At 40.8% G+C, this 15,475-nt stretch overlaps 1 protein-coding gene across 5 annotated transcripts in view; it reads right to left on the bottom strand.

Annotated features, from left to right (window-relative positions):
• Positions 1-15,475, bottom strand: part of RABGAP1L (RAB GTPase activating protein 1 like) — a 280,035-nt gene that overhangs the window by 208,818 nt on the left and 55,742 nt on the right. For all 5 annotated transcript variants that reach the window (XM_084851202.1, XM_084851207.1, XM_084851206.1 and 2 more), the window contains one exon: positions 10,173-10,266. In XM_084851202.1, coding sequence (XP_084707328.1) covers positions 10,173-10,266 — 94 coding nt within the window. The remainder of the gene's footprint in view (positions 1-10,172; positions 10,267-15,475) is intronic.

Genomic DNA, 15,475 nt, shown 5'->3' with positions numbered 1-15,475 from the left:
TGTATTTTTGTAAGATATGTAATAAAGGTGATGGTGCTATATAGGAATTGTCTTGAATCTTTGCCTTGTTTCCTTTCCCTGTACAATCTATTAAATTTAAATTTCCTCCTATAATTCCATCCCTAAATTTAACATTTCATAATGTTTCCAAAAGAAATTTTGCTCTGTAGTAAGACCACAGCGAGTCCCCAACACCAGTTTTTCTGTGCCAATGTATCCCTTAAGAAATATACATCTCCCTTTAGAAGATATTCATATAGTAAAGTCAATATCTTAAAAAAAAAAAAAAACTATAACGACCCCTCTCGCATTAGACAAACCTTTTGCAGCGTAAGTCTCTCCTATACCAGGAAAATAAAGTAATTTATCCAAGTCTTTGTTAGGATTAGTCTCTTGAAGAAAAATATTTGGTTTAGTTTGCATAATCACTTTTTGGAGTGATTAAGACACTGAACTGCAGACCGGAAGGTCGGCAGGACAGCAGTTCGAGACCCAAGTGCCGCGTCACGGAGTGAGCTCCCGTCTTCAGTCCCAGCTTCTGCCAACCTAGCAGTTCGAAAGCAAGAAATTGCAAGTAGATAAATAGGTACCGCTTCGGCGGGAAAGGTAACAGCATTCCGTGCACCTCGGTGTTCCGTCATGCCGGCCACATGACCACAGAAGCACCTTCGGACAGCACTGGCTCTTCGGCTTAAAAATGGAGATGAGCACCACACCCTAGAGTCGGGCACGACTGGTTGGGGACACCTTTACCTTTACCGCTTTACAGTAGATCCAAAGCCCTCTACATTAAATGTCACAGTTTTTATTTCAGCCATTATAATTCTTCATCATGAACCTATTTTTATAATTTCCTTTCAAACTTTTTTGTTTCTTTATTCCCCCCCAGCCCACACCTCCCAGTTTTCTCATGTAGCGTTTAACTAATAACTGTAATACAATAACATAAACTAAATTCAAACCTTTCTTCTCTGCACAACTGCTTGTTCCAGGGAATTGCATCAGAACTATTTGTTCCCAACTGCTGAGAGGAATCATATTGGCATAGCAGCCATAACCCATCCCATACACAGCCCTCCCCCTTACTGAATATGTCATATCTTATATGTTATGTATTATAGCATGCAAAAACAACAGATAGCCATAATAACTTTTAAGGTTGTCTACAATTGCTAAAGCCTATTTGACAGTCCTGAAGGCTTGAATAGCCTCTCTGATGATTTTATTTCTTGCCAGACTTATTTTTCCAAAGGAGTTATTTCTTTTGGACCATAAGGTCCATCCTCTTGGCTTAGGCATTGTTGAGGCAGCTACAGTAGCTTCATATTCCTCCTCTTCCTCTGCTTAACACTTGTTCTTCTCCAAGATCTAAATTCATGTGGATCAAGAACTCTTTCACCTCCCAATGGGTAGTTATTACTACATTTGTATTGCAAAGCTACACTATGATTTTAAAGGGGTAGCCCCAGTGGTATGTTATTCCACTTTTTCACAGCTGTTCTGTACAGAATCCACAGCTGTTTCTGAAAAGTTCCATGGCTGATATCTTGGAAGAGTGCTATGTCACACTGATCATAATAAAACCTGTGGCCAGTGCGGGTGCGAGGCAAGATGGAGTCTTTCAATTCCAGTTTTGCAAAGCAGACCAATAGGTCCCACGGTTTATTGCTGTTCAGTAGGTAACTGCCTGATACTCTGTGTGCCTTCTCTGTGTCTATTCAGGATATTTTGAGCTCAGGTATTTCTTCTGACAGCCAGGTAACAAGGAAGCCAACTGCATCTCAACCTTCCATCAATTCTGCTATCCCCTGAAACAGATATTGGGTCTGCAACTGTAGTTTCCCAAAGACTCAATATGTTGCTGTAGTAGCTCTTCATTAGTTTTTCAAAACTAGTATTAGCCCTCCTGATTTGCAACACCAATTCCATTGCTTCATTAGCTATGTTCCCAATTGCATCGAGTTTGGTGGCAACTCTGTTTTTTCTTCAAGCAGTTGTAGCACATTAAACCATCCCTCATGGGGGTTTTATATTTGAGTAGTTATTTGTAAGGGGTCCATACCTTCTTTTGTCATCTTAGGTACTTTACATACCATCATAGACCCTTCTCCTCGCTCTTTGTTGAGACTCAAGTCTGGAGCTGCATTTTTTGCATTAAAATAGGAGGCATAATATTTTTATTCTGTGATATTCCCTGATACATCTCCTTATACGGTATTTGTTTTATGGCTTTTACAGGTATGCTGTTCGTTATCTTTTTTTATTATTCTGTGTCGGTACAGAGCTCAGGGCTTAGGCAGCCATCTTGGTTGCAAGCTGGCTCTGCCCTGCAACATTTTTATTTTTAATGTAGCTCTAATGCTAGCATGCCTTTAAAAAATACATGTTCCACCTCCTCTTTAATTTCTAATTGTTTTTCCACCTTTATGGGGGAAATTCCTTACCAACTATATTTTGTTTCTGAGTCAGTCCAAAGTTCACAATTGACATTTTAATTAAATAGCAAGAAGAAATAAAAATGCTATGTGTTTTATCTGAGATTGCTACAACTTCCAGAATGTTAATTTCTTCTGGTGGGGGATCTGTTTTTTGACATATGCTTCTATAACTATTTTGCACATTGGAGCTTGTTTGCTTCGTCTATTTTAGTTTGCAAATCTCTTTCTCACTCAATCACAATTGCACATTCAATTGCGCAAACAGCTTTAAAAGATAAAAGTGTTGTTCAGAAACTTAAGAAATCACATTAAACCATGAAGCCATCAGTGAAATTCGACTGTTAAGTATCAGCCATGAAGTTCAACTCCCACTCCCATTCTCACCAAAGGAGGCCTATAAAGCTTTTGGCTGGCGGGGGGGTGTGTGTGTGAATATTTATAAAATTGTTTGCAAAACTTGAAACTTAGCAGGATGTACCAAAAAGTTTGTGCATAGGCATGCTAAAAAAAATCTTGTCTTTACTTACTCTTAATATGGAAGAAAGTACTTGCAAGCATAATTAAGCTGAAACAAAATCTTGTGACGGAGGCTTCAGTTACATCAGGAGTGCACAACCTTTTCAGCCACAAGAGCTGCATCCCATGTCAGCTGGGGGAGCCAGGGGCAATGCGCATGCACACGCACACACTTTTTCACATACAGACACACATCTCAGCATACTGGGAAACCTCCTCTTCCTGCCTCCTGAAATATAGAGATTGCTGGGGACAGGGTTGCAAATGAAAGCCTCTACCAACCCTCAGCAATCGCCACAAGGATCGCTGTTTCTCCACTGCCACTAGCAGCAGGAAAACAGTGATATCAGAAGCAGGATTGCTGAAGTATGGGAGGAGCTTTCACTTCTCCCATCTCCCAGTGAGATGGCTGTCTCGGCACGTAAACTTTTTCCCCTGCAATCCAGCAGATCAGCAGGGAAAAGTGGGCGAAAGCTTGCCTTTGTGTAGCTCAGGGGTGCACAATTCACAACTCAGGACTACATGCAACCTGCGGATTGCGCACCCCTAAGTTACACAAAGGCCTTCAGAGGCAGTAATGGAGAAGGCACCTTCTGAAAACACAAAAACCAGTAATAAGCCATGGTCTCTGCACAGGTTGCAAAGGAGGAGTATACAAGAAAATAACACTTAAATAATGCATATGGTTTTTGCTTTTTGGATAAGATTACTAAGTATTTTGCTATACTTCATACTTTTCTGGTGTTGTTACACCTTGTACTCTTTGTTACTACTTTCTATAACAGAGAAAGACAAATATAGATTACAGCTTATTTTAAACATGTAGCTAGTTCAAGGACCACATTAGAAATATATTGTGAACTGGAGGGCACCATCAATAACTTGACAGAGCACCAATTCCAATATAAACCTATCTGTATACTACAATCAACATCTGAGGCCATTACTGTTAATTTCATAACAAGAGAATGAATGGTTTTAAGCAGGTCAATTTATGCCTGTGTGGGGAGGGTAAGAGCTAGTATAAGGAGTATTTATGTGATTGTTAAAAGCTATGCAGCTTTAAGAAGGTCAATTTTTTGTTATCTTTTGAGTCAGACGTTAATATGTGGGAGTATTTTATGCTAAGTCTAAGTGGGATTTAGAGCCTCGTGTGGCGCAAAGTGGTAGGCAGCAGTATTGCAACCGAAACTCTCCCCACGACCTGAGTTCGATCCCAGCGGAAGCTGAGTCTTGGGTAGCCGGCTCGGGTCGACTCAGCCCTCCATCCTTCCAAGGTCGGTAAAATGAGTACCCAGCTTGCTGGGGGAAAGGTAGTCACGGCTGGGGAAGGCAGTGGCTAACCACCCCGCTACAGTCTGCCATGAAAACGCCAGCGTAAGTGGCATCCCTCTAAGGGTCAGTAATGGCCGAACCTTTCCTTCCTTTTTTCAAGTGGGATTTGACTTATAAAGACATCTGAGGTTGTGGAATTTTAATATAGATATGTTTTTTGAACCTTTGTAATATGAAATAGGGTGTTATCCATAAGATATTATTCTTAATGTAAATGTTTTATTGATTCATAGCTCCTGAAGGAGGCATTTCCAAAATGCACAGGGCACAATACATTTTCCTTTTTTGAGCACCGGAGCCTGCCTCCCCCTTCTTTGTCATTAATTTATGGTGCTTCTTCCTTCTTCACTTATGGAACCTTATACTAACATATTTATTATGGCATGAGGTTTTGTGGACAAGCCCACTTCCTCAGATGCATGGATGTCATCCTGAATTTGCTGATATATATACTCATAGATATGTACAACACATACACACACAGAGAGACATGTAGGGAGAAGAAAAATGTTAGCAGTGAGGTCATACAGGGGAATCAAATGCAAGAAATGCAGACAGTGATAATTACATTAAAGCTTAGGTTTATGTAAAATAATTACAGTGACCATTCACAAAGTAGTTTTGATAAGTATCCTGCTTGCATATGTTAATTAATTCCTTTAATGTGATAAAAATGCATAATCTCAAGTCAAGCCACAGGTGATAGAACTGAACTACTTGAGAAGTGTGTATTCAATAGCTGCATGCTGGAATCTCCCTTTGAAGTTCACTGATGATACACTGGAGTGGTTTTAGCTGGGAGCTATTGGTGACAACCCAGTGGTCTGTCACTTTTCTTCTAAGTCTGTCCTGTAGTAGATTATCCTGGGTACCAGTTTGGCCAACTTGACCTGTTTTTTCACTTCACTGGGTGGGTTATTATAATCTCAGAAATGCCTGATCTAAATCATTACATTGTGAGTCCAAATCAAAACAGACTGGCCTCCACACCTGAGGACTGGAAAGTGACCAATGTGATATCAATTTTTCAAAACAGATAAGGGATAGTGGTGCAGAAAGTTACAGGTCTGCTAGCTTAACATCTGTTCTGGGTAAATTGGTGGAAAGCAGTATTAAATATGAAGTTATCAAGCATATAGAAGGACAAGTCTTGCTGAAGAAAAGTCAACAGGGCTTCTGCAAAGGTAAGCCCTGTCTCACTAAGCTTTTTAAAAACTTTGAGAATGTTAACAAGCATGTTGATGGAATGATCTTGGACTTTTAAAAAGCTTTTGACAACATCCCTCACTACTGCAATCTTAGCAGTGAACCTCTTATAGATTGGTAAATGGTTAAAGAACAGCAAACAGAGAGTAGAAGTAAATTGACAGTTCTCACAATGGCGGGATGTAACACATGAGGTCCCGCAAGGTTCTGTATTGAAAGTGGTGCTTTTTAACTTATTCATGAATGACCTGGAGTTAGGGTGAGCAGTGAGGTGGCCAAGTCTGCAGGGAGTTAAAAACAAAACGGGATTGTGACATGCCCCAAAAGGATCTCTGCAAACTGGGTGTATGGGCAACAAAATGGCAGATGCCATTCAATGTGAGCATGTGCAAAGTGTTACATATTGGGGTAAGAAATCCTAATTTCAAATATACACTGATGGTGACAGCTGGCAATGACTGACCAGGAAAGGTATCTTGGGGTTGTGGTGAACAGCTCAGTGAAAATGTCAACCCAGTGTGTAGCAGCTGTGGAAAAAGTGAATTCCATGTTAGGGATAGTCAGGAAAGAGACAGAAAATGAAACCACCAATATAATGTCCTTAGACAAATACACAGTGTGACTACAGTTGGAATACTGTATACAGTTCTGGTTGCTGCATGTCAAAAAGGATATTGCAGAGTTGAAAAAAGTGTAGAAAAGGGCAACCAAATTTATCAGGGAACTGGAGAAACTCCCATATGAAGGAATATTATAACATTTTGGGCTATTAGTTTAGAAAAAAAGGCAACTAAGGGGGGTATTATAGAAGTGTGGAGAAAGTAGATAGACATTTTTCTCCCTTAGACAGACAAAAAATAAGTCTATCACATAATGTGTAGTTAAACACATTTTTAGCTTCCACAGGATGCAGTGATGGCCACCAACTTAGACAGCTTTGAAAGGGGATTAGATTACACAAATTAATGGAAGATGTAGCTATCAATGGCTAGTAGTCATTATTTATCTTTATATATTTAATCAGCTTATAGACCACTTGACGATACTTAAAAAGACATCTCGAAATGGTCTATAACAACATTTTAAAATACAAAACCACACTTAAGGGCACAATCCTATGCATATTTAGACAGAAAAAAAGTCCTACAAATCCCAGAATGCCCCAGCCAGCATGTTTTTCTGTCTAAACATGCATAGGATTGCGCCCTAAAACATTTAAACTCAGAAAGTACAAAATGTCTCAGCTAAAAACATTTAAAATCAAAAGATAAAACAGTTTCAATTAAAACATTAATATCACAGAACTAACAATCAAACTGAGCAGCACAATCAGTCAGGAAAACCCTGGGAGAAAAGATAAGTCGTTAACTGGCACCTAAAAAAAACATGCCACAGTTGGTACCTCCCTCATACCAAGGGGGCATTCCACAAAGTAGTTGCCACCACAGAGAAAGTCTGCTGCCTGGTTCCCATCAGACGGCAATCTGCAGCAGCTGTACAACCAGCAAGTTGCCCCAAGTTGTTCAGAACTGTATATGTAAGCAACAAAACCTTGATCATGGCTTGGTAACTAATAGGCAGCTAGTGCAGTTACTCGGTTACATCATTGTAATAAGTGCACAACCAGACACCCCACTCAGCATCCTGGCCAGTGCATTCTGCATCAGCTGCAGCCTCTGGACCAAGCACAAGCATAGCCCTGCATGAAGCACATTACAGCAATCTAAATGTGAGGTTACCAATGCATGGACTACAGTGGCCAGGCTATCCCTGTCCAGGAAAGGGCATTGGCGTATCAACCACAGCTGGTGCACCTTGCCACAGAAGTCACTTGGGCTTCTAACTACAATGAATCCAGGAGCATCACCAATGTACTTGCTCTTTCTAAGGGAGCGCAACCGGAACTAGAACAGACAAGTTCCCCAATTCCCATGCCTGGACACCGCCTACCCACAGAGTCTCAGTCTTGTTGCAATTCAGTCTTAAGTTTGTTGACCTCCAGGCAACCCATCACAACCAGGAATTGGTTCAGAACATGCATAGCTTCTCCTGATTCAGATGAAAAAGAAACAGAGCTGGGTATGATTAGCATACTGATGACCCCTATTCCAAATCTCCTAATGACCGCTCACAGTTGCTTCATATAGATGTTAAAAAGCATTGGGGACAAGATGGTACCCTGTGGCACCCCAAATCATAGCTGCCAGCATGTCATGGCACATTATCTTTAGGGTTGAACACAGCACACCTCTGAATACATGCTGCTGGGCATCAACAGCAGAAGAGGGCTATTGCCTTTATGTCCTGCTTGTGGACTTTCCATAGGCATCTGTTTGGCCACTATGGGAAACAGGGTGCTGGACTAGATAAGCCTCTGGTCTGATCCAGCAGGGGTCTTATGTTCTTATGTGGTTGTAGGGCTTGGCTGTAGACAATGGTAGGAATGTGTAGTAGTCAGTATGTTTCCAATAAAGTTGTGCTTGTATGTTCATTTTGCAGTTGCATGGCAGTGCCCAGGAAGTACACCTGCCATGTGGAGATGGTTTAAGCTCATGTTGATGCTGTGATGATCATGCTAACAGAACCTCTGAAGTGCCTCTTGTCCATGGATCCAGATAATAAAGATATTATCAGTGCATCTCAAGTAGCAGAGGGACATTTGGAGACAGAAGCTGAGAAAACGTTGTTCTCAATCAGCAATGAAAATGTTGGCATACTGTGAAGCCATGAAAATACCCATGACATGTCCATCAACCTGAAAATATATATTCCCTCCAAAGCTGAAGAAAGTGTGGAAGGGTTTGGTAGCTTGATGTGCTGTAGCACCATCAGGGATGATGTCCCATATAGCGTGTAGTCCATCTTTGCAGGGCATGCTACCATAAAGAGCCTCAATATCCATGTTGCTAGAACTGTATTTTTGGAATTGTCAATGGATTGCAGATTCTTCAAGAATTCAGTAGTGTTTTCAAAGTAACTTGGGGGTATTGGTGACATATATAGATTCCATTCTCAGATCATGACCAAACATCCCAACTGTGATAGTACCAATGCTCAAAACAGATGGGATGTCCTAGATTGCCCGATTTATATGTCTTGGATCATAGAGAGAAGACCCCTGGTCGAGGCTCTTGGGGAATATACATGCAGATTTGGTCCCACCCATCTGTAGGAGATTCCCTCAGATTACATAGTTCCTGCTAGTATTCCTCAGTGAGGTCTGAGGACAGGGTCCTGTAAAGTGTGGCATTGAAGAGTTGCTTCTGAGCCTCCTATAAGTAGTCTGACTTGTTCAGCTACACATTTATCAACCTCTTTAATTACGATGTCAGAATAGTTTCTGAGGCTGTGAATGGCATCATGTTCTGTACAGCTGAGTTTATGTGGTAAACAGTGCTGCTTGCTGATTACTTCAGTATGCGTGCAACGGCAGAAGCACTCTACATAAAAGAGTAATCTGATGTTATGACTATCTGAAGGGGTTCATGTAGAGTTCTTCTTTTACTACTGAAAATAAGTTTGCTGTGTATCAGTGCATTGTCCAGTAGCATGCTGAGAAAATGGTAGTTATGTGCTGGCACACTGGTTCACATCATGGTGGACATTTCTTTCCCAGGACATTTTACTGCTCACCTTAAGGTAGATATTCTTGAACATAGGAACTTCAAACAAGTATCCAGTGTGAAACTGCTAAAATAACATTTATCAAGAAGTTCAATTCTATCACCTGTATCTCAAATAGAGACTGCAGGTTTTTAATCATATTACAGTGTTAATTAACTTATGTCAGAATATTCAACACTAATTTGAGTACGGTCACTGTAATTGTTTTACATATATGTAAGCTTTAACATGATTATTATTATCTGTATTTCTTCCATTTCATTCCCCACTGACTTTGACTTCACTGCTAATGTTTTTTCTTCTCCTTACACCTATGTCTGTGTCTATGTAAACAGAATTTTCAAATTTATGCACTGTTCCACAAAAGCTTATGACATAATTTGTTAATCTTTAAGGTGACCCTACTGGAAACTGGTTTTTTTAGTCAGCTGGGTGGGTTGTTTTTTTTTAAATAAATTTATAACAATTGCTAATTAGTCACCTAAAATCATGAGATAAACTTAGCTAAATAATTAACATATGAGTCCAGTAATGGCCTTTTAGTTACTAGCTCATGTCCATACTGTGTGGTTCCCCCCTCTTTTTTGCTAAAGAGTCTCTGAAATGCTAATTCAGGCATCTGATCTCAGCAAGCCACAAGGAAACTAGCACAATTGTGTGTCACTCACTAATCCAAGTGACAACTGAGAGTTATTTCAAGTGGCCACTATGCAGAATGCCACACAACTTGGGGCACCTTCTTTTTCCAGGTACCAGTTCCTTCATTTTTTCTTGCTTTCAATGTTATGCCAAAGCACAAGGACTGGGAAAAGCTCCTGTAGAACTAAGCTTCATGTCTTCTAGATACAGGGCCCACTTTTAAGCACATTTCTATAATCATGAGGGCTAGAAGCTACTAAGAAAACGTAAAGTACTACAACAGAGGGACTTGAGTACTACATGTAATCCATGGGCCAATTGCTTTTCACATTCTTTTAAAAAGGCATTTAATTCTTTCTGCTTTGTTGAGTTCTCTTCCAAACGGCAGATTATCATCTCTTTAGTAATTCTTACCAGCGTCCCAGCAATTCTCCCCAAGAATACAAGATCTTCTCAGGGCAGTCCTTTGATACATCTCCAGTGCCACTTGAGAGTTCGTTATCACTCTCTGCAAGGGGGGTGGGGGGGAAACAGCAACACAAGCAAAATGTATCATTCTGAAACCCATTCCACACTTCTTACAAATAAGCGCAAGATGGAAAATTAATTATTTTCTAGATGGCAAGAAATTTAACCAGGTGACTGAAGAAAAAAGAAATATAAATATAAATATATGACCTTTTCAGACAGTCATTTTAGTACTTTGAATTTGCAGTTATACAGGCCTCTTCTCTTAGGTTTTTTTATATCCAATTTTTCTCCAAAGGTGGAACCAAATCAGCTCTAAAATTCAAACAGTAAACCACAACACACTACTAAAATCCAAACTACAAAGTATACAATACAAAACTCCAAAGTACAAAGCAGCAGAAAAAAAACACTATACCCAATGGAAAAAGTCCACACAGCTGCAAGACAAAGCAAGTTAGACATTCTGTTGCAATAGTATGGCATCTTACCAGCATTGAAACTGAAATATTGTATCACTGGGAAGATTCTACTCAATCTGGTGCTCTCCCAGTTGGTGCAACTCCTATCATTTCCAGCTGGCATGGGGCTGGCTGGAAATGATGTGAGAATAATTTTCTTCGCTGTGGGCGGGAATGCAGCTCTTGCCAGAAAAAAGGTTCTCTATCCCTGATCTAAATCATGGTTGAAATTATTGTCTGAACCAGATCTATGATTTGAGTGAGTCCTTCAAATCAGGATAGCAAACCAAGATTGCAAACAATCATTTCCCAGTTTTGACAATGACAAGCTACAGTCTGATTAGTCCAGGAAACATTAATTAAGCTGCCTGTACGAGGGACAGACAGAGTGGGGGAGGAAAGTGCACTGAAGTCCATGGCTTGTTGCCATTCCTACAAGGTTTGGAGCATCATCTGAATTTACTCATAGGGAGGGGGGAGAAGGGTGTTAACAGAGTTGGGAGTAAAGACACCCCCTGTGGTAATGCAAAGAAAAGGTGTATTATAGGGCGAGAGAAAATGTGGAGTTAACAGAATGAACTAAAAGGAATAAACTGGCTTTAAAATTTGACATGCTTTCACAGAGTTGATGAAGCATTCCATCCCTCTTGAGTTAATAAAAATGCAGAGAGAGAGAGAGAGAGAGAGAAAGAAGCTGGCAGGGAAAGATATTAGAAGTGGTTAAAAGGAGGAAGAAAGGAAGGACTCTTGGAAAGAGAAATTGGGGACCATCATGTCATGGATAGATATACCCCTGAAGTACTTCTGTGGATAAATATAAGGTTATTAATATATTGAAACTCCTATGATCCTAGTTGAGTGTAACTGGATTTCCTATGTAATGTTTGTGTTTTGTTAGAATATTTTTGTGTGCTCACTGAGTACATAGAAAATAAAAAAAAAGAAAAAATGCAAAAATGCAAAAGTGATCAGAGGGATCTGACTTGTGCACCGCTGCTGTAAACTTTCAACTGCTTGGATCAAGCTTGTGATATCACAGCAATTTAGCCAGTGACTAGGGCTGCAAACTTTTGAAATAAAAAATGCCCAGTCAAGCCGCCTCTTCGCTGGTATGTGTAGATAGTTTCTTTCCTTCTGTGCTCCTGTTTGCTGCAACCAGAAAGAGTTCTAGCTATATCTTTTCACTATTTGTCCAGAAGGCAGAGTATAAGTATCCTGGAATTCCCTAACTTTTGTGATACAATCCTTGGACAATCAGACAACTACGAGGGGCTCACTGAATTGCCTGGGAACACCAGTTGCTGCAGCAATACTGAAGCTGGTCCAGACGTGACCATTGGGTGACCATTTAGGGCCCAATGTAAAAGACAACATGAATTATTTAATACAGTACACAGACCAATAAACTTATTGAGCCAAAGAGCAGATAAAACCAGTTAACAATTAAATAACACAGATACAGTCATGTGAAAAGAAAGTATACCCTCTTTGAGTTCTATGGTTTTATGTATCAGGACATAATAAAAATTATCTGGTCCTTAGCAGGTCTTAAAATTAGATAAATACAACCTCAGATGAACAACACATGGCATATTACACTGTGTCATTATTTATTTTACAGAAATAAAGCCAAAATGAAGAAGCCATGTGTGAAAACTAAGTACACCCTTACTGCTTCCATAGGTATGAAGAGGCCAAGTAGCAGCCAGGTGCTGCTAATCAAATGCCCTTGATTAATTGATCATCAGCAAGTGTGACCATCTCTCTAAAAGCTGAAGTCTCAGGAGTTTGCTGGACTGGGGCATTCAGGTGTGTGTTAACACAATGCCAAAGAGTAAAGACATCAGCAATGATCTTAGGGAAGCAATTGTTGCTGACCATCGATCTGGGAAGGGTTATAAGGCCATTTCCAAACAATTTAAAGTCCATCATTCTACAGTGAGGAAAATTATTCACAAGTGGAAAACATTCAAGACAGTTGCCAATCTTCCCAGGAGTGGACGTCCCAGCAAATTCACCCCAAGGGCAGACCGTGCAATGCTCAGAGAAATGGCAAAACATCCAAGAGTTACATCACAGACTCTACAGGCCTCAGTTAGCATGTTAAATGTTAAAGTTCATGACAGTACAGTTAGAAAAAGACTGAACAAGTATGATTTGTTTGGAAGGGTTGCCAGGAGAAAGCCTCTTCTCCCTAAAAAGAACATGGCAGCACAGCTTAGGTTTGCAAAGTTGCATCTGAACAAATCACAAGATTTCTGGAACAATGTCCTTTGGACAGACGAGACCAAAGTGGAGATGTGTGGCCATAATGCACAGCGCCACGTTTGGCAAAAACCAAACACTGCATATCAGCACAAACATCTCATACCAACTGTCAAGCATGGTGGTGGAGAGGTAATGATTTGGGCTTGTTTTGCAGCCACAGGACCTGGGCACCTTGCAGTCATTGAGTCGACCATGACCTCCTCTGTATACCAAAGTATTCTTGAGTCAAATGTGAGGCCATCTGTCTCAGCTAAAGCTTGGCTGAAATTGGGTCATGCAACAGGACAATGATCCCAAGCACACCAGCAAATCTACAACAGAATGGCTGAAAAAGAAAAGAATCAAGGTGTTACAATAGCCCAGTCAAAGTCCAGAACTCAACCCAATTGAAATGCTGTGGCGGAACCTTAAGAGAGCTGTGCATAAACAAATGCCCGCAAACCTCAATGAACAGAAGCAATGTTGTAAAGAAGAGCGGGCCAAAATTCCTCCACAATGACGTGAGAGTCTGACAAAGTCATACAGAAAACAATTACTTCAAGTTATTGATGCTAAAGGTGGTTCTACAAGCTATTGAATCATAAGGTGTACTTAGTTTTTCACACATGGCTTCTCCATTTTGGCTTTATTTCTGTAAAGTAAATAATGACACAGTGTAATATGTCATGTGTTGTTGTTCATCTGAGGTTGTATTTACCTAATTTTAAGACCTGCTAAGGACCGGATGATTTTTATTATGTCCTGATACGTAAAACCACAGAACTCAAAGAGGGTGTACTTTCCATTTCACATGACTGTATGTTTAAAAGCAGGTCAATGAGAATTTTTTCCTAATTTGCACTGAGGTAGGAAAAAAGTGTAACCCTCTCAGTAATATAGTGGGAATGGTCCTTTAAATAGGACAATACCAGATCTTCAACAGATTGTCCTGGGAGAGTTCTTAGTAGAAGAAGAATCAGCCTCTCTCTACAATCTCCGTAACACAAGAGTACATCATCAACACCCCATTATTTCAATTCCACACAGACATTTGTTAACCAGGATCTTATTAAATCACCTGCTTAACTACACAGAGAGCAATATTTTGAAACAAATCATCATAAATGCTCTCCTGTATTTGTAAACAGTTACTGTATGCAAGTATGAAGCTCTAACAAGTCCATATTTTCAAGGATTAATGAGGAGCATGATTTATCAGCTGCAGCTCTCAAATACTGTTGATATAGATCCACTAAGGGCACAATCCTATAGAGATAGACGGGCGCCTCTGACTACCCCTGAAGTCGAAAGCAAACCCCTGTCCAATGCAGGGTGAAAGCAGCACGGAGAAGATTCCCTCCATGCTGCAGCTGCCCTGCACTCTGCCTTAGATGAGAGTACAGAAATGCATCCCCTAGCAATCCTGCATCAATTCCTGGCCAGCAGCAGAAATGTTGGCGCTTGCTGTTCTCCACTCAAGTAAACAGGTCTATGTACGGAGTGTCCCACCTGCGAAAAAGATGCTACTGTCCACTCCTGGGGCTACTGTCCACTCATGAGGGGCTGAGTAGTTTCAGTTAAGGCTGTCGGCAAGGTAGTTGTACACCACCGCTATGTGTACTGCTATCAGTCCATACGATGAGGGATGTTCCATTGGAAAATGAGGAATGTGGGCCCGAGAAAGGAGAGGGACCTCTTTCCACCTTGCCTGTTCAGATAGTAAACAATAGTGGTGTTGTCAGATGCTATCTGAACCAAGCATCCCAGTAGCTCTGTTTCAAATGCCCTCACTACCTTTTCAACAGCCAAGAGTTGCAAGATGTTGATATTCAGAGCAGTCTTTGACAAGTTCCACTTGCCCTGAATCCGAGTGTGTGCCCCAACCCAAGAGGAGAAGCTCCTGTTGTCAATATTCATGATGGGGAAGGCAGAAAGAAAGGTATGCCCTCTTGAAGACTGCAGACATCCATCCACTGAATTAGCATACCGGTCACATATGTGAGGAAGGGCAGCTGTACCAGCCTGGCATCCCGCACTGGGTTGAATGCATAGACAAATGCTGTATTCTTAACCTTCTGAACGGAATCAATAGCATCATCAGTCTTAGAATTAAACAAACACTCCCCAAATGGAAGGTCTTCGATCCTGGAGTAAGCTTCCTGCAACAAACCTACAGACCTAAACCAAGCATGCCTACGCAAAGCTATTGAGCCAACCATCACCTTCACATCACAGTCAGCCATATGCCTGGATGTGTTTATTTGCTGGTGAGAAAAGCGTATCGCCTCACACTGAAACACTCAAGTGAGTTCCCTTTTATCCTCGGGAAGATGGTTGAAAAGAGGTCCTATCTTCTCCCACAGGAAGAACTGTTATCTGGCCATCAGGGCCTGATAATTAGCCACCCTTAATCCCAACACAATAGAGAAGTAAATGCAATACCCCATCAAGTCCAGCCTCCTACCTTCTTTATCCAAAGATGACGAGTGCAGCTTCTGTGACTTTTGCTTGACACACCTCAACAATAATGGAATTTGGGGA

This window comes from Heloderma suspectum, chromosome 4, assembly GCF_057233095.1.
Source record: "Heloderma suspectum isolate Gila_16-S chromosome 4, 16-S_ref, whole genome shotgun sequence".
NCBI lineage: Eukaryota > Metazoa > Chordata > Lepidosauria > Squamata > Helodermatidae > Heloderma > Heloderma suspectum.
This window is presented reverse-complemented; position numbering and strand designations above follow the sequence as displayed.